Below are 26245 nucleotides of genomic sequence, written 5' to 3'. Positions count from 1 at the left end.
AAAGCAATAAGTTAAATCGGAGAGATCACCTGTTGCGAAAAACGGCCATAACAGCAGGATTTTATACATACTTAGAGTCCCTCTGCTGGTCATTATGAAAGTTAACGTAGGAGGACATATATTAACTTTGCCTAACGAATAGGCCTATATTCTGAACTGAATGCGTTCATTCAATCTTAATGATTAAGTTCTATTACTTTTTTTGTCCACTTAATGTTTTTCCACTTTATTATAATTATTTAATTATAATTTAAAAAGAGTATTACATACTGTTCAACTGTTCACTGCTTATTTTGCGCTGTTGTTCCTGTATTTTTGTATTGTGTTTTTTCAGTTACGCCTATTTGTCATGTTGCAGTACTTGTTAATTTTTTTCTTCTTTTTAAGTGCATTAGATCATGTAGTCACGTACTTTGTTCACATGATGGCGGAATTGGGCTTGGAAAATATGAACCTGAGTAGTTAGTTCTTGCACATGGACAAGCAGTTTGTGGTCAAACTAGAGACCCTAATATAGACTACCACAAGGGGGCACTTTAGATTTTGCTAGTGCAGTTAGAATCAGTCGTCAATGTTTGCGTAACTGTTAGTGGCAGAGCGTTTCAAATAAGCTAAAGTGTTTTATTGATGTGAACTAGCATGTGGGAACGTTTGAGGCTAACTCGAATGTAATGTTTAATTATAATTAATACCAAACCTAAGGTAGATTTGTAAAGCAAACTGGTGAGCAATGGAATTGTGAACTACATAATCACAGATAGCAGTGTTGTTTTTCATGTTTATCCTGTCACGTTTTAATCGCTTTTAAATAACAGGAGATCACAACTATTACTATGTAGCTGTTTTTGTCTATCTTTCTCTTTGCTACTGTTAAAATCAAACTTCTGTGGCTGCACTTTCTGTGCTCTTGTTTCTTTAAATCGAGTTATAGTTTATAACAGCTATTCCCAAAACAGGCAGCCAGGATTGGGGAATTTTTACCATAAAAGGTCAGGCTGAGCTGAGCTAGGGTTTCCTGTGGGAGGGGCCTGTGATATTCTGCCTCCGTTTCTCTCTCAGTCACTCAGTCAGTGTTGCCAATTTAGCAATTTTGTTGCTAAATGTAGGAACTTTTCAGACTACCCTAGCAACTTTTTCTTCCAAAAGCACCTAGCAACAAATAATAATAATAATAATTGAATAATTGTTCATTTATGATACACCTTGTTAGTAGCTTGTACTTGAGATTGTTGATCAGTTGATCAAGAAAAATATCTAGAAAAATGAAAAATGTAGTAATTTTCCAGGACATTATCCATAACCCGAAAACACAAAATACAATGCGTAATTTAAAATGTAGGTAAAAAAACGTGTGAATAATAATTATGGAAAATTCCTTCATATTAATAGATTTTGCCCTATTTTTACAGACTTTTCTTAGAGTGTAGCATACGAACTACTAATACAATCTTAAATCTATAATTGTTCAGAATGAGTAGTTTTACTAGTTTACTAGCTAATAAAAAAAAACTTAAATTGTAATCGTTCAAAAATGTGTAAGCTTTCGATAATTCAGTGTATTTAAAAATGTTTATTTATATTTTAATATTATATTATGCATTTATATTATTACGAACAAATCTAAATGAACATATAAAAATATATGTTTTTGCTGAGATTTGACAATTTTGCGTCGTGATTACGTAATGACGTCATCCCTCAATGACATCACAACATCATTTAGCAACTTTTAGCAACAAATCAACCTTCCTTTAGCAACTTCCCCTGAAAATTAGTTGGCAACACTGCACTCAGTCACAATCACTCCCTCAGTCACCTCCTCTTGTCTTATCTCCAGCTGAATGCCTGCATTTCCCACAGAACAGATCAGTCTGCACTTAAAAGAAGCATGCAAATACATCAACAGTTGAGGGGGAAGTTAAAATAAGTGTGTGTGTGTGTGTGTGTGTGTACTGGTTTATATATCCTGGTGGGGACTTAAACCGGACTACACACAGACTCATGGGGACTCGTGTCACGGTGGGGACCTAAATTGTGGTCCCCACGGGTACAAAAGCTTATAAATCATACAGAATTAAGTTTTTTGAAAATCTAAAAATGCAGAAAGTTTCCTGTGAGGGGTAGGTTTAGGGGTAGGGTTGGCGTAGGGCAATAGAATATACGGTCTGTACAGTAGAAAAACAATTACACCTATGGAGAGTCCCCACAAAGATAGCTGACCAGACGTGTGTGTGTGTGTGTGTGTGTGTTTATGTGTTAAGTATATGTGCATGCTAGTTTTGGAGAAGCTACCTTACAACTGTAGCTTGACAAGCTTTTGAAGAAGTTCTCTTCAGAATGTTCATTTTTAGTGACATAAAACTTATTAGATGACATGGAAAACCATCTTGGCTTTAGTGACATCCGTAATCATTACTTCTATGTCAATTAGCGGCCAAATAGTAGTAGTAGCGAAAAAACAGACTTTGTGCGTAATACTTTGTCATGCTATATGCTACGATAATTGTTAAAAATCTAGCTTGTTAAAGGAAAAGCTATATTATTTTGAAAACATAGCTGGGCTACTGTCACGCAACTGAAAAAATGTAGTTAAGTTAGTGGTACTCATTTTAGTTAGTTGATTGTACATAGAAAAAGAGACACTCCTTGCAATTTTTCCTTTGTGTTTAGTGTGGTTTACTCCCTTTTGGCATGTCAACATGCTTTAGTAATGATAGCAGACTAGTACATATTGATCTCATATGTAAATTCCATCAAATTAAGCTTAGTTTAAAGGAATGTTAATACCTATGGAAAGTATTTAAGGCATGTTAATTACTCCAGAAAAAAATGTTGACTAGTAATTAAGTTTTAGCAAAACAGAACTGTGTTTACAGTAAACCACTTTCAGTGGAAATTGTAAATGTAATGAAAGTTCAAATACAGTTTCTAAAGTATAGCCACAAGACTTAAAAATTACTGTTACCATAGAATCCAATACTTTTTACTTACAGTACTTTTTACATTCTTATCAATAAATAATAATTTATTTGTTGATAAATAATAGGTAGTCCCACCACAAAATGATGATTTAGATGATTTACACAACATTTTTTTTACACTTTTATATGTTCTTTACAAATTTTACACTTTCTAAATGAACTATTTATTGACAAAAAAATATTGAACTGTAAACTTTAATAATGAGTTGTCCTGCGACAATATGACAATTTAGACTTTACACATTAGAATTTTTTTACACAAGTTTACACTTTCCAAAAGATATCTATACAACTATTTTTTGTCAATAAATAATGAGTAGTCCTGGCACAACTTAGACTTTTCATTTCTCGTTAATTTTTTTACACAATTTTACATTTTCTAAAATAACTTTTTTAAACTGCACAGATCAAATAATTACTAAAAATCTTTGCCAGTGCTTTTTTTTTTGGACTGAGGAACAGTTTTTATGTGATAATCAATCTTGAGTTTAACCTGTATTTTACTTGGAACATTGCTCTAATTTTTAGCTTTCTACTGCATTAAAGAATTTTCATAGCATGTTCTTGTCTGTTAGCTGATCTTACAAAGTACACTTTGTGTTGTACTCGTCCGTTAAACTTCTTCCACGATGGGGCACTGCTCAATAACATGACACATGTTCATACTTCCCTTCATCCTTAAAGCTCAGCAGGGCAGGCATGAGTAAATAACGCTGAACGAAAGCCAAATCTCATTACGTATTTTCCTTACAACAGTGCCTTAGGGAGGCCAACAAAGACAGAGCACACTGGAGTGGGTATACAGGTGCCAAACATCTGTGTATTGCCATGACGTCATATGTAATGATGACATGCGGCAAACGTTAGAGAAGCTGTTTGTCTGGAGCACAGGTGTTTTTGGACACTCTTCTCAGAATGTTCATCCAGGTGTTGTGGAGAGTGAATCATCTGTTTGACAGACGAGTATGTCTGAGGTACATGCTGAACATGTCTTGCAGTTTTACCACCTTGATGCTAAAGTTGTGGTTTGTGGCATGGCGGGAATTCAAGGATTTGTTTAGTTAAACTTAAAGAGAGCTTACACTCTTAAAAATAAAGGTGCTTCACGATGCCATAGAAGAACCTTTTTGTCTAAATGGTTCAATAAAGAACCTTTAACATCTGAAGAACCTTTCTGTTCGACAAAAGGTTCTTTGTGGTGAAAGAAGGTTCTTCAGATTACAAAAAGGTAAGAAAGAGATGGTTCTTTAAAGAACCTTTGACTGAATGGTTATTTGTGGAACCAAAAATGGTTCTTCTATGGCATCGCTTGAAGAACCTTTTGAAGCACCTTTATATGAGCAAAAATAAAACTGAAAACCCAGTTTAGAAGAAGCTAAATGACTGTTTGTTGTAGTTCACAAAATGTCTAATAGAATGTCTGGTTTCCAATAGCAGTTAAGAGAGCCAGTCAGAGAAGAGTGTTACATTCTGCACGTCTGCTCTAGTTTTGAGTGCCAAAGCAGTTAAACCCAACAGTTTGACCATTTAGCACTTTGGGTCTCAACAACTCTAAATCAAGTGTATGCAATTTCTTTATGTCAGACTTTATTGAACAAGGTATGAAATGAATAGAAATAAATTTGTTTGCTTTAGGTATAATTAACCCTTGTACTAAATTATCTATTTTTTCCATTTACTTTTTAAAAACTTTTTTTCTCCTCCTTTGGATTTGAAGATTTAATTCTATACAGATCTCAATATTATTTATTTAATGTTAAATTTTCAGTGGTTGCCAGAGATTTGATATAGGGTTGCAAATGCGTTCTGATAGGGGTTTTGTGCATTGTTGTGGTGGTTGCTTCTTACCCAATTTATAATTGCCCACATCCAAGTTTCTGTGTACCTATGGGATTTCTGGGCATTTTATTAGCCAGTAGATTACAATTACAAACAATAAGCTACTCACAGAATAAAAAAAATAAATAAGTGGACATGTAATATTGATTTGAATTTGAAATTATTTTAGAATTTTATACTAAAGCTTCTGCTAAGAAAAAAAAAGTCCATTCCAATGTACAAAATGAGCGGCCTAGTAACAAGACAAATGTCGTCTGAAATGCCCCGAGGTCATTTTCAGTACAATCGGTAACTGAGACACAAGATGACACCAGTTGCGTTGAGTAGTTTGAATAAGCGTTGCCATGAACAACAGTGAATACTATGAATATCTTATCGCAGAATGCTGCGATTAACCAATAAGAATCGAGTATTCCAGAGAGCTGCGTAATAAGAAAATAATAGCGCCTTCTCTCAGCAAACCGCACAATCTGATGTATCATTTATGTCTGCTTAGAGTTAGGGGTTTTGAAAAGTACATAACCATAAATGTTAGTAATAATATTATTGATACTTGCCTTAGGATGAAATCATATAGGTATGTATATTTTTTATGTATATCACCTACATTTCTAAAAAATAAAGGTTCTAAAGTGGTTTTTTTTTGCAGTGATGCCATGTAAGAAGCATTTAAAAAATAAAAAAAATGTTGTTAGTGTGAAGAACATTTTAATAATCAAAAGAACCTTTTTGGACAATGAAGAACATGCCATCAATATCTAAGAACCTGTATTTTTAAGAGTGTAACAAGGAATTGCAATGAAAGTTCTTTCACACTTATGGACAATTACAGGGTTAAATTTGGACGCAGGTCCTATCTGCTCACCTCTCCATCACTTGGTCCTTTTTTAAAAACAATATGCACCACTCCAAATAAGGAGAAGTTCTTCTGACTGTGTTTGGTCCAGGCCATTCCTTCTCACAAGTGTTTAGATAGGGAGACGGGTGGGGGGGGCCTTTTATACTTTGGTTGGGTTATGTAAAGCGATCCAGCATTGCTGGCAGCTCTTGGTTGCAGGCAGCATCAGCTGCATTCTTCTCCTCTCCTAAATCTCTTGCATCCATTAGTCTGACCACAGTTTCGACTGAAGGACCAAGAACTGCACTTCGTTCGTAGCTTGAATTTCATATTCAACCCAGACACTAGATCAACCTGCAACCATGGAGGCCATCAAGAAGAAGATGCAGATGCTCAAACTGGACAAGGAGAATGCCATCGACCGAGCTGAGCAGGCCGAGACAGAACAGAAAGCTGCTGAGGACAAATGCAAGCAGGTAAGAACTTAGAAATTCAGGTAGGAATCCAGATACAGCAGAGTGACGTAAAAAACGTAAGAGGTCCAAACAAAAGAGCTGGCAACAGCATCAGTCAAGGCTGGACTGTATGATTGTAATCAAGGAGAAGTGAGCCAAGACCTCATACTTGAAAACCAAGTATGCATTTGCACTGCAATTCTGGATCTTTCACAGCAGTGGCTATTATGTACAATTATCTAGGAATCCTATAAAAAATCTGTAAAAATCAAACCTGACAATGAACAATACTTTAAAGGCATTTATTAATATTGGTTAATGTATTTTTTCATATACTAATACTTTTTAATGTTAAAAGGTGTATAGGTTAACATTAGTTGAACAAAAAAAAAAAGAACAATAATTTAATAAATTCTAAATTAACATTAATCATGAATAATAAATTCTGTAAAAAAAATTGTAAATTGGGATATTGTTATAATAGTATGTATTTAATAAAAATATATTTGTATATATTATACTGTACTCTAGAAAGTCACTGTGGAAATCTTACTCCTCCTAATGAATATTTGGTTGTAAGTCAAACCATCAGTATGTCTGTCTTACACCATTTAGAACACTTACCCCTGGTTTCACAAACAAGGTTTAAGCCTAGTCCCAGACTAAAATGCATATCTGAGCTGTTTTATCTGAAAGAAACTTGCACTGATATATTTTAAAATATAGCAGTTCCATTGTTTTGTCTCAAGATGCACACCAGTAATGTTTTTTTTTATTTCTAAGGAAAATGTATAAAAGATACTTAAATGTCTGAATTGAACTATGGCCTAAACCTGGCTTAGTCTAAGCCCTGACTGTGAAACCAAGCCTTAAGGTTATAAATGGACAAGAGAAGTGAGGCTGTCTGGAATCCCAGGAGATTAACAGATGCTCTCTTAAACACAAGAACCCAGCCAAACTGATAGCCACAGATAGCAAAGTGTTTGTGAGTGTTTATCTCACTTACTGCCATATGACAAGTTTACCTCAGACTAAAATTAAATATAGTTATTTCTGTCCAGGGAGCAGGCCTATGATTTCAATATGGGTTACCAAAACCTTTTCTGATATGTATTAATTAATTTAAATTAATAATAATTACAACAACGGTAATATTAATAATACTTACAACAACGGTAATATTAATAATTATTATTATTACATTATTTTAATTATTATTTAATTGTTGTACTCTTTGACACCAATAAAAACATGATAAATAACATGATTTTAATTATATGTGACATAAAATGCATAAACATGCCATTAATAATAATCATGTATTTTTTTATTTAGACAGTGCAAAACAACCACTATACAGCAATACAGTTATATTTATTATTACAATTATATTATTGTTTTATTCTGGCATGAAGTCGTTAGACTACAACAATAAAAATAACTTATGTGTGATGAATATTACAATTATTATTAATTTTATTATTATTATTATTAAGGTCATATAATTAAATATAAGTCATAAAATGCATAAACTTTTATTTATATATTTTTTTGTTTAGGGTATATGCCTTAACCACTAGACTACAGCAATAAAATATTATTTTTAATCATTATGTACTCTATATATGTACATTTAAAAAAAAATAATATTATGCACTATAAATATGTTTAATATTTCTCATTATTCATATTTTTCTTATTACAGTTATTTTGCTATAAAAATGTTTGATAATGTTATGGGTGATAATTGTTGATTATACTCTCAATATTACTATACACATTCCAGACAGATTTTTGTTTGGACATCTGGGATATATTCCCCTAAGTTATGTGTAGAGTACAGTGCTCTGATATTTTAACTCACTCTTCCTCATACAGCTGGAGGATGAACTGGTCGGCCTGCAGAAAAAGCTCAAACAGACTGAAGATGAACTGGACAAGTACTCAGAGGCCCTGAAAAATGCCCAAGAGAAACTGGAAGTGTCTGAGAAAAAAGCTGCTGATGTAAGTGACACATTCTTTTAGACTCGGTTTCAATTAAACAGAATCAGACATGTTTCCTCTATGATAAACAACTTGAGACATTTAGGCTTTGTTATGATGCTTTCACTTCCTGTCACTGCAGCTTTCATCCCAGCTGGTCCATTTCAGGGTCACGGCACCATTTCAAAAGTGTTTCAAATGGGGATTTATAGGGCAATAAAAAGCTTTACCTCAATAAAACATGTCGACGCAAGACATAAATCTTTTAAAATACCTCTTTCCTCAGGTTTACTTCTGTAATGCCTTGAAACGGACACACCACTCACTGAAAAGATAATGTTCAAGTTTAAACACACAAATTAGGCACTTTTAAAGGAATAGTTCACCCAAAAATTTATATTTGCTCAGAATTTGCTTACCCACAGGCCATCCAAGATGTAGATGTGTTTGTTTGTTCATGGGAACAGATTTGGAGAGATTTAGCATTACATCACTTCCTCACCAATGGATCCTCTGCAGTGAATGGGTGCCGTAAAAATTAGAGTCCAAACAGCTGATAAAAGCATCACAATAATCCATAAGTAATCCACATGACTCCAGTCCATCAATGTATGAAAAGCTGCATGTTTGTAAGAAACAAATTCATATTAAAAGGCATTTTAACTTTAAACCATCGCTTCTTGACAAAATATGCATCCAAAATCCTAACACTTCCACCAGTAAAAACATCCATTCCCTTTCACATCAAAATCCACCTATGTTTGTTCATAACTGTTTTGGACTGTTTTTGCTTGTAAACAGCACTTGATCTGTGCATGTTTCTCTCCTGATTCAGACAAGACAATTTTTTTCACCTGTAGAAATGTGTTTGGCCTTGGGACGAGTGAGAAAATTGCCGTAATCACACATGGTCCTGAAGTGGTCCATCCTGTCCACTGCTCTGATAAGCTCGGGTTACTCCTCACAATGTGACCTCAAAGGAAATGACTGCATAGTTTGAGAAGGAAGCTGAGGAGGGGCAAATCGGTTGTTTGTCAGTCCTTAATGATTCTAGCATGAGGGTAAATCCATTTAAAGAGAGATGTTCTTCATGTTGTCGTTGACCACAAAACCGTCTACAAGACACACCGTGACACCAAACTTTATTCAATAAGAGGACAAATGCATTTTTGAGTAAGATTAATTTCCTGTAGAAGGTTCTAGTTTTCTTTAGGCAGACTGAGAGGCCTGAAACTGGGGATACAAACACATTTCGAGTTCCTTGGAGCAGTGCCCTGAAAATGTGCTCCAGACAAGTCTACCACATGTCATGCATTAGAGGAAACTGTAAACGAATTATACATTTGCATTCGCAACGCCAAAGAAGTAGGTAAGATACTCTCAATGAGCAAGGGATTTTCAAGGCCTGTTACTGATAAGTCAGTGAACAGCAGGGTAGACTGGGGCTTCGGTTGCCATGTAGCAGCCCAGGAATCCCAAGAATGTAGCGAAAGCAAACACAGAGGGCCACACTCCTGTGACTAATGAAATCAATGCTCTGAGATCGCTGGCTCGTCTTTAGAACAAAAGCACACTTCTGAGGAAAGTGTGTCACACATGAAATGGTGTGTAACGTCGACAATTTAATTGTGGGGGATGTAATTAAAAAAATTGCGTTTGATTGCTGTGTTGAATTAGCAAGTGAACTCAAAGTGGTGGCAAAGCCACAATATGCAGTGAGAAATGCATCATACCTTTTGACTACTTTGAATTTAAATTTTTAGAATTGAAATGAAAATCAAATGATTGACAAATTAAGGGAAACAAAAAAAAAAAAAACATTTTACAGTGTAAGATATTTTTTGATATGCTGTAAAAATATTTTGAAAGCTAATGTGAAAATCTAAAACCTTATCTTATTTAAAAATATTATTTGAAATGATTGAATCAACCTGAATACATTAAGTTACATCAGCTAAAGTATTTTTAATGGACAGGTCAGGTAGAAATAACAGTGTTTCTCAAATAAGGGGCCTCGAAAAACTGCCAAGTTCCAAGTTATTTATAAGATGTTATAATATAACTTAATTAAAATCATAACAGCTAAAATCAAGGTGTATAACATGATTTTTATGTGACCCCTTAGCTATTAAACATACAATTGTTGAAACGTCTATAGAATTAAGAAATTAATTGTGGTCATTTTAAGGTATTTGCACATTACATTTCTGTTAAAAACAGATTTTACAGTGTAGTATAAAGTAATTCAAATATTTAAAATATTAACAAAATACGAGTAAATATAAACCAAAATAGTACTACTTTATATGGTTTAGAGTTGTCAAACTTTATACAAAAACGTAATTAACACAAAATAAGACTGAAATTTTGACTCAATGGGCGCCCCGCCCATAATGACGTCACTGGGACCTCACTTTTCCACAGTTGCGTTGAAACTTTTCTGCAGAAGCTCTGCTCAGCCTCCTTACATTCTCTCACATTCCAATGACTCCAAGAGACAGAAATAACCTCCAGCGAAGAAGAACCGTTTTGTATTGATCCGGACTGGGAAGAATTTGGATTGCACATTTCGTGTCGTTTTCACTCCTTTTTTTTTTTTGCACTGGCCATCCAAGTTCATTAGCATTCCGTTATTTTTGTAACATCCATATATTCGGGAATATATATATATATATATATATATATATATTTGGGATTTTATGTATTTATTTTTTATAGCCTTTTTGAAAAGTTTAGCGTTGTTTTTTTCGCATCGTTTTATTTTTCCTGACCACAGTTTGTTTCGTTTTTTAGTAGTAAATATAATATAGTAAAGTATCAAAAATGACAGGTGTGACTTCTCTGGACGCAGTGAAGAGAAAGATCCAGACTTTGCAGCAGCAGGCGGATGACGCAGAAGATCGAGCGTTGGTTCTACAGCGCGAGCTGGGCAATGAGCGCGAGCTCCGGGAGAAAGTGAGACAAATCTTCTTTCTTCCTTCTTGCTTATCGTCTTTACACTCTCCGGACTCTTCTACGCGCTCCCTCTGTGAACGCAGGCGTCTATAAAAAGCTCCCGGGCGCCTCTCAAGACTATAATTGTATGTTTAGGTGAACAGTGAGACCTGGAAGCAGACGTGAGGTTGTGGAATGAAAGGCGTTGGTCCAAAGGGACAGTCCAACCCCCAAATTTGCTTTTGGGCAGATGTTAGGCCTCAGTGTTTTCTCATGCGGGTTTATTACACCATTTTACCGTTGTTTTAGTTAATTTACACAATTAACCATTTATTTGTTTTAACTAACAATTGCTACGTTTTTGTCTAGTCTAATACAGTTGCATTATTTTTCTGCTTACATTTACAATTCTTAAAGATTAATCTATCTATCTATCTATATATCTATCTGTCTATCTGTCTGTCTGTCTGTCTGTCTGTCTATTAATGAGATGTTTCTACCCCATCTTAAACCAATGGATTAAAATTGACTTTTTTTTGGTGTAACCTAATGTATTCAGTCATAAAACCATCAATCCATCCATCCAATGAGACAGAAACACAAAGTAAAGTGGTAGTTATTGCATTTTTGGTGGAGCAATTTCTACCTAAACTGTTGGTGTAATCAGGTTCATTTGGACGTATTAAATAATATTTTTCAATAAAATCCCTTATTTTAGATGAATAATATGACGAAATGTTGTATGTCAGGAAGTTTTCCTTGATGCGAAGATGCTTGTCAAGGAAGCCTCCCTCCCCCACAGTCCTTGGTGGTTTTCCATTTTATGAAATTTTCTGACCCATCCCGTGTGGAGCACTTAATGTTCAAGCCGCTGTAAGGAAATACAGCCAGAACCCTTCAGTCTATCTCGTCGCTGGTATGGAACTGTAGGAAATGTGAATTCTCTCCTGTTTTGGTTTAGACAATGAAGAATTGTTAGATCTTTCATAGAACTCAAGAATTAGATTTTGCTGTATTCAAGAAAGACCCAAAGGATGTCCCATCCTGAGCTCTCAAAGGAACTGAGTCAGGATGTTGTCTCTTGTTCCACACTGGAGTTTCCTGTGGACCCTCTTCGTATTCAGATGACCATGCAGATATGCATGAAGCTGGCACTGCTTAAGAAAAGTCCTGCTCTTCAAGTGTTTGTAGACCAATAGTGTGTCTATTGTCTAGGACCTGTTGACTTTTACATTTAATGGAGATCTTCAGAAATGTTAGGGAGGTTGTTGGTCACATCCTTCTCCTACATCAACTTCCTTCTTTCCCTTTTGTGGTGTCGAGTCATACGTTTGTCACACAAATTTTGCTGGCTTTGCTTTAATAAGTGGGAGTTTTCCCACCCTTAGTGTGACAGAAGGCTGCTGGACTTGGTCATGACGTGACCAATGACCTCTCCATGATGGCCCTAATTTATGTAGGTCAATTCAGAGTGGGGTTAAAAGTCAAGAACATGACCAGAAACATATGTGAAGTCTGCACAAAAATCATTAGGCTCCTCAAATTTGCATCGACAGGTTCCCATGGTGTTAGAAATTATATCAAGACCTCTTTTGCATATCTTTTTAAAGTTTAGTCACAGTGGTCACTTACTTTACAATGCTCCAACAATCTTCTGCTTTTCTTTGCATTTGGTTAGAAATCACCAATCATTTTGCATCTGCAACTTTTTCTTTGGCTCTTTTACCACTAAGGTTTCTAATATGAACTTGAAAATGAGCCTTCATTTTCTTCACTTCCTTACTTAATTTCCACTGTTCGTTTTCATCCGATAGGCCTTATTTTCATAATATCAGCCCATAAAAAGGTCATTACACTGATAGGGTTTGTCTCAGTGTTTGCTCAATGTCACATACTGTACAATAGTACTGTGCTTCAGGAAGTCGACAGCAGTCACAGGTGATTCCCCCACATTTCAACCCTAAATGTATAATTGGATACAAACGCTCTAACAAGATCTGAGTGCACTGTGGTTTAAATGGCCCTGGGAATCCATAGATCTGGGAATGTCGCCATCTCATATCACACATATGGATGTTTGGGTTTGTCTTGTACATGATGAAATGTTCAAGGCTGCGTCCAGACAATTCTTGATAACACGTGTTTTTTTGCTATTCTTTAGCTTTTAAATCTTTTGGGCACTTCACCACTAGCATTCTCCAGAGCTTGTTTTACCGTATATGGCTTGCATCTAAAGCAGCCAGGGAATGCAGTGACTTAGGAAAGGATATGGCTCATGAGGGAGTATCCTGACCCTGAACTGAATGAGCATTTTGGGAGGGGAGAGGATGTGGAGTGTGTCCATTTCCTGTGCATTTTTCTCCTCCCCTCTCTGGCTCGCTTTTATTCGAAAGGGGGTCAGCTTCCTACTCCATTGATGTCTTGGTTGACTATGTGTGAATAAATGTTCATTTGACCCCTTTCTTTATTGATGTCAATATTGAATAGCATACTTAAATGTCTAATAGCCAGATACAAACTCGCACATTGCAAAATATAAAGTCCTATTTTGAGATACAAAGTCACAGTTATGAGAAAAAACTTGCAATTACAAGAAATATGTTATATCTTGAAATAATATCTCGCAATTATAACTATATTTCTCATAATTGTGAGATAGTTGTATTGTGAGTAAAAAAGTTGCAATTATGAGAAAAAAGTCACCATTCCAAGAAATGTTTTATATCTTGAAATATAACTTTTTATCTCGCAATTCCAACTTTATTTCCCTTAATTGCGAGATGAAAACTTTTATTTTAGTCACATTTACAGTTGGTTTGAAAGTTATTGTCAATGCGAGATATAAAGTTGCAATGTGAGATATACAGTAAAGTCACAATTATGAGAAAAAAAGTTGTTATTATGAGAAAAAAGTTATATTTCTAGACATAAAGTCACATTGATCACTGGTGTGGTATTCACCTTATTTTTCCTGGGCGTGGCCATTTGTAAATTTAATGTCTCTGGCTTCCGGTGTCATCTGTTTCCAGCTACTTTTAGCTATACAAAATAGCTAATTTTGCTGCTTGATATTGCAAACTGGTGTTTCTTACTATATTATTTTAATGTATTGTCTCAATTATAAACACACTGGCTTGTAGCACAAACAATTTTACCGTTTATTGCACTTTGTTATTCTTCTCGTTATTTCACTACTGCGGCTAAGGAAGCAGAAGTCTCGCACATTTACAGAAAACAGCTTACTTCTGCATTGGAAAATAAGGTGCATAAAGTGTGGTACGTCAGCCTTGATCTACCATTCATGCTGCAAATAGTCCACTGGACCTTATAGAAAACAGTAGAGTAAAAAAGAGTCTGTAATAGCAGCTCTGACTCAAAACAAAGATGCGATCAGAAAAATGGACGATTTGCTCTTTTTAACCTTTTCCCTATGTCCTGTTATTCTGTCTCCTCTTTCAAACCTAGATGCAGTTTCTTGGCTGTGAGATTTTCCTACTGTTCTGAGAGAATTGTGTACTCGCTCAGTTGAGCGTCTGCACTGTGAGAAAGCCATGGTGATATCTGTCATAGTTATAGCTGCAATTATCAGTGCAATAACTGGACGGTCTGGCTGTGAGAAATGTCACAGAGGCACTATTGTCCTTGTTCTGAGGCCAATCTTTGTTTGAGTCACAACGGGTGGTGGTGGTCGTAAAGGGTGTAAAAATGTTTTTTCTGCTTCAGTTGATTGTGCTTTGTGCAAAAAAAACTGACAAAAATAACTTCATCATCGGGAGAATCCCCACAGACATGAAAAAATATTAAAACATTATTTTATATCCCACATGCATATTTTTGTAGTCGGTATATAATTGTATATAAGTAACCTTTGACCTTATTTTGTTGTCAGGCTGAGGGTGATGTGGCAGGTCTGAACCGCAGGATTCAGCTGGTAGAAGAGGAACTGGATCGGGCTCAGGAGAGACTTTCAACTGCACTGCAGAAACTGGAAGAGGCGGAGAAAGCAGCAGACGAGAGCGAGAGGTTAATGGAAACCTTTGATTTATAAATAACGGTGGAAGGAATGAATTGCTGTGTTGCTTTGGGTACAAACTACATGGTTCTCTCGAGTGAAGACCTAAGAGGGTGGAAACAGACTCATTGGCTGTTTTATTCATGGTTTCCACCTTTTATGATTTATATATATATTTTTAACATTTAAAAACAATTTAAAATATTAATTTAATATTTAAATAAATATTAAAAACTAAAAATATTATTACTAAATATTTCAGAACTGAGCTAAAAGGAAATTTTCCATGAATTTTCAGAAATTCCTTGCAATCAAAATGTTCCATGATGTTCCCATGCATTGTTCAAACTGGTTCACAAATTGTTTTTAATGATTCATTAGCAAATCTGTCTGAATCAATGTTTAAAAAAAAAAAATCATATACAGTAATCACAAACAACTGGAAACCTCATGGAAATTCATTGGTCAGTTCCCATTTCCAGATCTCATTACCATGGGAATGCTGTTGATTATGAAATAAAGCTCAACCATTTTTTTTGTTGATCTGCAGCATATTAACTGAAGAGGTCATCAGTAACATCTCCTATTGATGACCTAATAACTAACAGCTTGTTTCAACTTCAGAGGCATGAAGGTAATCGAGAACCGTGCCATGAAGGACGAGGAGAAGATGGAGATCCAGGAGATGCAGCTAAAGGAGGCCAAACACATCGCCGAGGAAGCCGACCGCAAATACGAAGAGGTGAGTTACAAGTAGAGTTGGGCGATGTCTACCAAATTGGCATCGGACGATGTCTACAGTGAAACATTGTGATGGACGATGACATCGGGGGGCGGGGTTAGGGGTGTGCCCGAAATGTGAAACAAATAATGCATTATACACCGAACACGGAACTGGGATGCGGCGGATTGCGGGAGAGGGGGTGTGTGTGATGGGGGGGGTCACGATGTCAGCTTAACATCGTGATGGCTGTCAGCCATCGGCGATGGACGATGGCATTGTCTATCGGCCCAACCCTAGTTACAAGCGCCTGAAGGAACAACGTTTCCAGATGTGTGAAGTTTGAAACTCTTTATCTGAACGCCATCTTTGCTACAGGTGGCCCGTAAACTGGTGATTCTCGAGGGGGAGCTGGAGCGAGCTGAGGAGAGAGCCGAAGTCGCTGAATGGTATGCCTATTCTCACACTTTTGTTCTCACACTTTTAAGTAGACTAAGATGGGAATGTTTGTTGGTTGACCAGTTAAAACATTGTTTTCTTCTCAAACACTTCCAGCAAAGCTAGTGATTTGGAGGAGGAATTGAAAAACGTTACCAACAACCTTAAATCCCTAGAGGCTCAGGCAGAGAAAGTAAGTCAACATCTTTCTTTTATCTGTTAATGTTCACAAAGTCACAATTTCAAACCTCTATAATAATCATCGCTCGACTTCAGAGCCTGATAATTGCTTTGAAACTAAAACACAGTCATTTACGGTTAAAGTTCTCACAACACAATAGCTCTAAGGACAATACAGAGTTTATTCAGTGCTGACAGAAAATGAAATAGATTTGCTTGTCTTTGTTTGCATGTTTCAGTACTCAGAAAAAGAAGACAAGTATGAAGAGGAAATTAAAGTTCTTAGTGACAAGCTGAAGGAGGTAAATGCGGCAATAAATGAGACAAGGGTCAAAGATAAGCTGCCCTTTTTCACCCCCAAATGTCTTTTTTCTACGTCCCTAAATGTTTTTTCAGGCCGAGACCCGCGCAGAGTTTGCAGAGAGGACAGTGGCCAAACTGGAAAAATCCATCGATGACCTGGAAGGTACGAACAGAGTAATCTGTTTTAACGGAGTTCTTTTTAAACAAGTTTGCAGTGGAGCCAAAAGTTCAACTGAAACTGTTTAGCAATACTGGGGAGTAACTAAATGAACATAGAGAGTCTGCGTAACTACATTTTGTAGAAGTGCAAGTAGCTGTTTTCAAAACACTGTATTGTAGCTTTTCCAGTAATTAGCAATGACTACTGTTGTAGCCGTGTAGCATGACAACATGTTGATGACTTCCAGTGCATCTGTTCGTTCGGATGATTTGCTGAAGTAAATTACTTTGTTCAAATAGTTTATTTCAGTGAACTTGTTCATAAAGATTCACAGTAGCTGTTTTCAAAGCAGTGTTACTTTTCCAGGATTGAGATATTTTCTCCAGTAAATCGAGATTAGCACAACAAAAAACATAGGGAAAGATCATTCATTTTAGTTTGATTGGTTTGGTTTGGGCAGTTGTACAAATGGCTTTGTTTAGAAGCAGCTAACTGATTCGTAAACAAAACTTGATTGGTTTGGGTGGTCTGTTTTAGTGAACCGCTTCACTCAGAAAAAAAGAACTAGTTCAAAAACTAGATTCGATTTATTTGGGTGGTCCATTTTAGTGAATCACTTCATTATGATGGAATGAACTGATTCAAAAGCTAGATTCGATTGGTTTGGGAGGTTCGTTTTTTTGCAAATGGTTTCATTCAGTCAGAATTAACTGGTACAGATGAAAAGAACATAAATGAAAAGATATTTTACTCCTAAATATATTTAATATACTTAACTATATTTTATTTGTAAACTATGATGCAGCTAACAACTTTTTCAAAAGGGTAATTTTTGACTATAGTTTCACTTGGCAAGCAACACTACACACTAAACTGTTCTTATGAAAGCTAAAGTGAATGTAAGGAAGTGGCTAAATGAACTTTTCACCTTCAGAAATGACCAGTGGCGAAGCAAGACACATTGAAAAGTCTTGTGTGGATGGGATTTTACAGGTCACAGGCGGGTCATGCTCCCCGTCTGTATAAGGGCCATATAATCTTTGAAACACACAACACCATATTGTTTTAAAGTAATTTTGTCAGAGTTCTGGCAAGCTCATGTTTCAGCTGCTTAAACCTTTCATTGGAAGATGATATATTCGGCTCAGTATATGGAATCGGTTTGAACAAGCCTGGTATAGCTTCTGTCCCAAGAGAAATGAAGTATGTCTGTTTCTTACAGTGCAAAGTCAACTCTTTATGAGACCAAACTCTGCATTTGCTTATTAAAAGTATATATGACTAGTAAAAGTAACTAGGGAGCATATCTTCTCTGGGCCAGATGGAAATTTACAGTCATTGTTGGTTTGCACATGATTTTCTTATATTTTTCCTGGTAGAACATGATCTTCATTGCAGGTTTAGTCTTCATATATCCATTAACTTCTTGTCTTTCTCTTTTTCATTTGGTTTCTGTCCATTGCTGCTTCTCATCCTTCGCTTTCCTGTTTTTCCTGCCAATCTTCAGATGAACTCTATGCTCAGAAGCTGAAGTATAAAGCCATCTCTGAGGAGCTGGACCATGCTCTAAATGACATGACCTCCCTGTAGATCCATCTCTGTCCCGCTCTGCTGCACCTCCTGCTATCTCAGATTTCTAGACACTTTCTTCATGTTTGCTTCATTTTCTTCAATGTGCCTTCGCTAGTTTCAATAAAACACTCCTGTTGTTTCATTTCAGCCTGTCATTCTTCTGTTTTAATTGTTAATGATTCGTTTTGAATATTGAGAAGGGTCCCTACAGTGATGAAAATCCTTGAAATATGAGGAATTTTTAGACCTAGATGAAATATTTTACTTGCTTGTAAGACGTAGCGATTTGTGAGTGAATTGTTCTCGAATCCAGTGTTCCAATGTTCAAATTCGTTGACAAATTTGTCTGAATGATTCATTAGTGAATCTGCCTGAATTAAATAGATTTTTTAAATGATTACCCATTAATCACAAACAACTGGAAAGGTCGTGGATATGCATTGGTCATGGAAATTCATTTCTGAAAAAGTATCAGAAATTTTGAGAAATTTGGGATCTTTACACAAAAACAATATCAGACTCAGTAACTAAATAACAACATGCTCAGCTTAGCCCAGCTCTCAACTCGGTAATATTTTTAAATGTAATATAAAAAAAAAAAAAATCTATTAAACATTCTTAAGTTTCCTACTCCTCTCTTCCATATAATATTCTGATGTCCACAAAGGTGAGGTTACATTCCGCTCTGATTTCCCACTACTGTATTCATGTAATATTTTTACAAATATTGAATATTTTACTAATCTTCACATTAGAAAAATTCTTCTTTAGACATACATGCCATTGTAATTTCATATTATTACTAACATACTGACCATTCAATGCAAGCAAATGAAAATTCGACGTTTTTCACTATTGTGTGGTTGTGGATGAAGTGCACTAAACTAAGACTGTAGGCCTATTTTCACGTGTGTACAGTATACATATTTACAGCAGTAGCGTCTAACTAGTTATTTTCATTTTTGCTTTTAGAAAAATTATCTACTGCAAAAGAAGAAAACCTCGGAATGCATCAAGTGCTGGATCAGACGCTTCAGGAGCTCAACAGCTTATAAGAGAGACGATGAGAGAGAACGACGTCCATCTTGCAACATTCCACAAATACACTCCTTCATTCCAACTCGCAATCTATTGAGCCCTATTTTCTCACAGAATAGGCTAATAATTTAATTTTTCTGCGGTATTTCTTTTGCGCTTTTATCCCGATATCGCTACTTCCAAAAATAGCCAAAAAACCTGAGGTGCCGAGTTTTCCCACTAAAACAACGTTATAAGTAGTTTAATAAATGTCATACCGCATGGAAAGTGAATATGTTAATATGCTGAGCAGAAATTCACTTGAAGTTGCGCATTCCGGTCAGATGAAGACGTTAAAGATGGTGCTTTCATTGCAGTGTTTCTCATATGTACATCATGCGCTCTATCTGCTGGCCACGTGATGCACTGCAGCAGTACATTCCTCCATTGATAATACGATGGTATTTTTGACATGTACACAGTACCATGGCATGTTTAAAAGTACCTGAATAATTTTGTGGAACCACAACATAATGGGGACCAAATAAAGACCAAAGAAATATTAGCTCTTCCCTAGAATTTCTGTGAATGCGTTGTTGCTTTTTTCCTGTCAAATGAGTATTTTCAAAATGCCTCAAACGTCTCTTTTCCACTTTCTGTGTAATACTGTGCTTTTTATAAAAAGCCTGTTTGTGTTTGATTATTGTCCAGAACAGTCCAATTACATGAGCTTCATATTTTTTACAGACTTTCAGTATGCTTAAAGTTGACTCGTTTCTGCCTATTTCTCCTGCGGTGCCTGGAAGAAACATTTCACGCAAGGGTGGTACTTGATACAGTAAATTAGTATCAGTATATGACCACCTGACACAAAAAATTATATTTGAACCGTTCTGAACTGTATATTAGGTGAACATACGGATCCCACCACAGCGAAGGTTTTGCTCATACATATTAATGACTCACGTGACGTTCTCCGAGCACACCTACCTGATTTGCTGAGAGGCAAAGGTTAAACGTGCGTAGGACAACTAGCGGGAAGTGCGGGCTAATTAATATTGATTAAGTTATGTCGAGCAGGCTTTCCTGATTCGCTGAATGACTTGCCTAATGAATATTAATTAGGCTGTGTTACTGGATGATTCAGGAAAGGGAACAGGACGTAATTAATATTCATTATATCAAGTCAACCGCCATACTATGCCCCGCGCACAAATCAACTGTACTCGTCTGTAAACTGATTAATATGTTTTTACCAGACACCGACTGATGACTTAAAGTATAAAGCGTTAGATATTAATAGTTCATGATCTGAAATGTGTCGTTGACCTTTTGTGTAAACCACACCCAACACAACACTTTTAACAGGTGAGGTCACGTCAGCTGCCGTCACTGTACCGTGTGCCTCGCCAGGTGAGTTACGCGTTATGAAAACATTACCTTTTTCGATGTATTATTGTGTATAATGGCGGCAGTCGTTTTAAAACACCTTTACGTCAACTATGTATTACGTAGAATATATAGACTGTAATGTTTAAATATAAGCAAATAAGCGCGCTAAAAGTAATGGAACTTCCATTTTTGGTAAATCAACATTAAACTAGTTTGGTCATTTAAGGGTGAGTAATCAAGATTTTGTGACTCATTAAACTACTGATCAGTTTGACAGATTTTAAATATTTATAACTTCCTATATGTGATATATGTTCCGGTTTAATTTAATTTAACTTAACATTTAATCCTTATGTATGCATGTACGTAGTTATTTATTTATGTATTTACTTATTTATTTATATCTGTTGACACTTTATTGTTTATTCTAATCTCTGGAGAGTTCACATAGATTAAAAAAAGAAAAGAAAAGGATTTTAATTTAAATGTTGAATACATGTTCATCATAGAAGTGGTGTATTTAAGTCATTGTCTGAATGAATAATATTTTAATGTATTTTAAAATAATTTGGGACACAAAATGAATGTCATTGGCCTATATTCATTTTGTTAAAAATGTACATTTTACCATCAAATTATTTGTGCATTTAGGACACACTGGATGTCATGGCTGCGCCTTTACCACATGACAGCAGTGATGCAGCATTCGACTGGTTCACTGAATTCCAGCGCAGCTGCATTTTGAAGAATGGGATTGTTCCAGAATGGTTCCATGGAATAATATCCAGGAAGTAATGGATCGAATACTGTATTATGTTACAAAACTAAGCATGAATGCTCAGACTATGTCTTATCATGAACACAATGACATCATAGAGCAGAAAATCAGGTTACTGATACCTGTCAGATAAAATACTTCTTTATTGTAGGGCTGCGGAGGACATGCTGATGTGCAAACCTCCTGGTTACTTCCTCATTCGTGTTAGCGAGAGCAGGGTGGGTTATACATTATCTTATCGGTAAGTCTGTTTCAATGTGGCCATTGTTGTCAGTAAATAAACTTCACTATAAGGAAGTTTGATTCACAAGTACTGTACATGAATGAGTCCACGAATCAAAGGGTCACCTATAAATCTTTCTCCTAGAGCTGAAGATCGCTGCAGACACTTCATGATTGACGTATTGCCAGATAACCAGTATATTATAGTGGGAGAAAAGACACGCTTCTGCTCCCTCCATGACTTGGTGGCCTTTCATCGCAGAAACCCCATTCTCCCCTACAATGACTTGCTAACTGTGGCCTGCGAACAGGTATAGAGTTACACAATAATGTAATAATACATTATAAAAATATCTATTAGAAATACCTAGAAGTATAGTCCCAGTCTCTTATAACATTTAGAAAGATTTTGACATCACAAAAAATTATATAAAGTTATATAATATTAAGTTTTGTACACTTTTGCATTGTTAAATAGTATAGGGGAAAGAGGAAAAAGAGTCAAATGTTTTTTCACCATCAACATTAATCGTTATCTTTGTATGTCTGGTCTTTTTTTATGGTCTTATTTGTATGCAGGGTGGCGAAAATAACTACGCTGGGTTGTTGTTTCCTCAAAAGAAAGATGTAAACCCTGGACAGGTTGAATGGATAAATTGTTCAACTCCAGCAGCTCATTCAAATATCTCTGAACACAACCCGACTTCGCCGCTCCAAAACGAATCATTTACGCTACCTACAAGTCCTTCTGCGAGACTGTATCCCAGCTTGGAGATGGAATTGAGCTCTTTGAATCTACAGAGCGCGGTAATACAGCATCAACAGATTATGTGATTATATTTATAAAATTACAAATTATATAATTGTCTTGTAGTTAAAAGAATAGCTCACCCAAAATGGAAAATTTACTGAAAATGTACTCACCCTCAGGCCCTTTCAAGATGTAGATGAGTTTGCTTCTTCCTCATAACAGATTCGGAGAAATTTAGCATTACATCACTTGCTCACCAAAGGATCCTCTGCAGTGAATGGGTGCTGTCAGAATGAGAGTCCAAACAGCTGATAAAAACATCACAATAATCCACAAGTAATCCACATGACTCCAGTCCATCAATTAACATCTTGTAATGTGAAAATCTGCATGTTTGTAAGAAACTCTCATTCTGACGGCAACCATTCACTGCAGAGGATCCATTAGTGAGCAAGTGATGTAATGCTAAGTTTCTCCAAATCTGTTCAAAACAACCTCATCTACATCTCGGATGGCCTGAGGGTGAGTACATTTTCGCCTGAACTGTTAATTTAAAAGGACAGTATATGTAATTGTGTTTTAAGGAACAGGTTGTTTAATGGCTAATAATGGATTTTTTAAATTCAGGATCAGCAAACAAAGCCTATTCTAAAGCCTAGAACGATATTTATGTCCAAACCACCAAATGACGCCACCACAGCTGACATTCCACCACAGTTACCGCCCAGAGCATGCTTGCCAAATCGCCAGCAAGCCACCGCAGAGGCAGACAGATCGCAAGGGTTGACACTGGTAAGCTCTGACAGACATCAGATCCCACCCAACAGACCTCTTGAAGGCCGTACCCATCAGAAAAACCAACAACCCTTGAAACCGGTGGTCATGGGCCTGGCACAAATTAAGAAAAAGCTTAAAAAGAACCGCTCCAAGGACCACATGTATGAGGAGATCACTCAAGATGCGTGTCAGGAAAATGCACCTTTTCCTGCTTTGGAGAGCAGTAACATGAACCCTAAACAACTGGAGGAAAATGACTATCAGGAGTTACCTGAAAAATCCACAAATGTTGGCCGTCGGGCATCTGATGGGATTCCCAACTTTGCAGATAGAGAATTACCACTGGAGTACCTAAATCCACCTCCTTTTGCACCTGGCTACTAGATAAAAACATAAAGATGGGTGGTTTTACTCAGAGCATTTATTTTATTGTCATTAAATAGCGTGACAACATCAGTCTCTTTGTTGTGATGTTCTTTTTCGCTATGCTTCATTTCAATTTCTGTCACAACACATGCTGAACAGAGGATTGTCATCTGGAAAAACCTGTTGGACAATGTAAAATATTTTAATATAACAATGACAGAATGTGTTGTGCCTGTGGGCATGAATTTGAATATACTTACAGATTATACTTTCTAAAATCTGGCACTTTACATATCAGGAAAGAAAAGAAAAAAACATTGTAAATATTAGCTTTTTACTGCAGTTGGTCAATAAATGTACAGGTGATACAAGAAACCCAAGACTACCATGTTATTTCTTCCAAATACATTGGAGTACCATATAAATACTGTGGTGCATGATTCTGTTTGTCATTTTGCAGGTTTAAGCTGGTTTAGCTAGTCTTCCAGACTGGCCTTAAAATGAATGGCTTAGCTGGTAACAAGCGCCAAAACTCCCTCTAAGACCATCAAACATGACCTAAGACTAGGAGGTATTTGCTATTGTGTTGCTTTTACATCTTGGCCTTTAATTATGTAAAATATTTTAATATATTTATGTACTGTTGGCTATAGCTATTTATATGATAATTTTAATCTATGAATGTATATTTTGTCATTTATTTAGGACATACACTCAATAATTATCACTAAGTGACAATGTTATATTATACATGATTATTCTTTTAACATTTATTGCAAATATTTACAAAATATATTAATTCATCATTTAGCTGGTTTATGACGGTTTAGTTGGTATTCCAGGGCAGGCTGGTCTAAGTATATTTAGCTGGTAAAAGCACCCAAACCATCAACATTGACCTAAAATGAGCAAACCACCTTTTTTTCTTCTTAGGAGTATCTTAGTCTTTATTTTAGCTCTTTATTAGACAGTCTCAGAAGATCATTGATTTTTAATTAAATGTTCATCTTTCTGTAAGGCCACTCAAGTGCGTTCAGCCACTTGTAATGTATAACCTGGGGCGTTACACAACTGACAGCCGCCAAACAAGTTTAATTATGAAAACAGATTAATTATGTAGTAAGTTATTTAGACAGACATTATTAGCGCAGATATGGATGTGCGTGGGCTTGCGTGTGAGAGAGAGAGATTTGAAGAGGGTCGCCGGCCTTTGTCATGTATATTATGTCATGAATATACCATCTGGAGTACCAGCTATCTTACAGAGGAACCGGCTTAATTGCAGTTAATTTAATAAACAAACAATTAAAGTGTTTATGACATGAACCGAATAAGAAGGATAAAACAGTGATGTGGGGAAGAGAGAGTTTTTGTAAAAGAAATGTAGGCCTACATGGCATCCAGGAATGGCAGGATGGATGTAAATATGAGGGGATTCGTGAATAACCTGAAGCATGGCACTGGTGTCTTCACATGGCCAAATGGAGAGGTATGTTTCACTTCACATGTAACATGATAACATATAATGGTCTGTTGGTTCTAAGATAAAGTTTTAAGTTATGAACTCATTATTACACATTAATGGACATTTTTGCACAAACATGTTTGATAAACAATTATACAACGTAATATTAAGTAGCTCATTTTAAAAACATTCAATATCACTATTCAACCTTCCAGATCTTGACTACATCTAACAATTAAAATCAACAGTGTCATAATTTTCACAGTCTGCTGAAATTCTATTCAGTTATTTGCTAAAAATACTAAATAAAAAAATAAAAATACATTAAATTTTTTACTAATTTCAAATAATATAAACATTATTTAGCTGTGTAAGGTTTGGCATTTTTAAAATTCTTTTTATTTGATAATTTTTAGTCTATTTTGTCCATTTTCCATTCATTGATTTTACATTTTCTAAAAATAAACATTGAATAATAATGTTTATTGATGGAAAATTGAAAAATAAATGAATGGAAATGAAAATGAAAATAAAATGTGCTCAGAAAATGTGTGAAAATGTGTGAAGTTGGAAAAAATCTCTCTCTCTCTCTCAATATCAATATTTCGTTGATTTTCAGTTTTCTATAACTAAACATTACATGCTAATGTTTATTGATAGAAAATTGCAAAATCAATGAATGGAAATTAATAGAAAATAAACCACCTCAGATAATATTTAGCTGTAGCTGAAATTGAAAAATGTATTTATGTATGTATTTGCTTGTTTGTTTGTTTGCTGATTTTCAGGCCCTTTTTTATTGCAAAATCAATGAATGGCAATGAATATAAAATAAACCAGCTCAGATAATATTTAGTTGTAGTTGAAAAATAATAATTTGTATTTATTTATATTTGCAGGCCCTTTTTGTACCTTATTCGTGGAAAGTGGCAGAAATACACCATTTGATTATATATATATATATATAAATATATATATATATATCCTCAAATCTCATTTGCTCTTCATTTTGCAAGCACCACACATGTATGCAAGCTAGAAATGTACTTATGTATTCATGT

At 35.6% G+C, this 26245-nt stretch overlaps 2 protein-coding genes and 1 pseudogene across 6 annotated transcripts; all 3 read left to right on the top strand.

Annotated features, from left to right (window-relative positions):
• The first annotated feature begins 5843 nt into the window (after positions 1 to 5843).
• LOC107653617 (tropomyosin alpha-1 chain-like) lies at positions 5844 to 19995 on the top strand. 3 transcript variants are annotated; one of them, XM_016440372.1, is made up of 9 exons: positions 5844 to 6134; positions 7992 to 8117; positions 14920 to 15053; positions 15667 to 15784; positions 16142 to 16212; positions 16319 to 16394; positions 16621 to 16683; positions 16778 to 16847; positions 18352 to 19368. In XM_016440372.1, exons 1-9 carry the CDS (start codon positions 6021 to 6023, stop codon positions 18432 to 18434), a joined length of 855 nt encoding a protein of 284 aa, XP_016295858.1. In that variant the 5' UTR covers positions 5844 to 6020; the 3' UTR covers positions 18435 to 19368. The 3 variants fall into 3 exon arrangements, with proteins under 3 accessions (XP_016295858.1, XP_016295857.1, XP_016295859.1); XM_016440371.1 differs by lacking the exon at positions 18352 to 19368 and adding an exon at positions 19389 to 19995 and having other exon boundaries at positions 5846 to 6134; XM_016440373.1 differs by lacking the exons at positions 5844 to 6134; positions 7992 to 8117; positions 18352 to 19368 and adding exons at positions 10829 to 11051; positions 19389 to 19995.
• Positions 19996 to 20184: 189 nt separating this feature from the next.
• LOC107653616 (hematopoietic SH2 domain-containing protein homolog) lies at positions 20185 to 24089 on the top strand. Of its 3 annotated transcripts, none has more exons than XM_016440370.1 (6): positions 20185 to 20801; positions 21477 to 21616; positions 21755 to 21844; positions 21971 to 22136; positions 22405 to 22632; positions 23204 to 24089. In XM_016440370.1, the coding sequence occupies exons 2-6, from the start codon at positions 21492 to 21494 to the stop codon at positions 23735 to 23737; spliced, it is 1143 nt and encodes a 380-aa protein (XP_016295856.1). In that variant the 5' UTR covers positions 20185 to 20801; positions 21477 to 21491; the 3' UTR covers positions 23738 to 24089. The 3 variants fall into 3 exon arrangements, with proteins under 3 accessions (XP_016295856.1, XP_016295854.1, XP_016295855.1); XM_016440368.1 differs by having other exon boundaries at positions 20185 to 20846; XM_016440369.1 differs by lacking the exon at positions 20185 to 20801 and adding an exon at positions 20889 to 21052.
• A 980-nt stretch (positions 24090 to 25069) lies between these two features.
• Positions 25070 to 26245, top strand: part of LOC107653544 (ankyrin repeat and MYND domain-containing protein 1-like) — a 25764-nt pseudogene continuing 24588 nt past the window's right edge.

Source organism: Sinocyclocheilus anshuiensis, unplaced genomic scaffold (assembly GCF_001515605.1).
Source record: "Sinocyclocheilus anshuiensis isolate Anshui unplaced genomic scaffold, SAMN03320099.WGS_v1.1 scaffold1079, whole genome shotgun sequence".
NCBI classification, from domain to species: domain Eukaryota; kingdom Metazoa; phylum Chordata; class Actinopteri; order Cypriniformes; family Cyprinidae; genus Sinocyclocheilus; species Sinocyclocheilus anshuiensis.
This window is presented reverse-complemented; position numbering and strand designations above follow the sequence as displayed.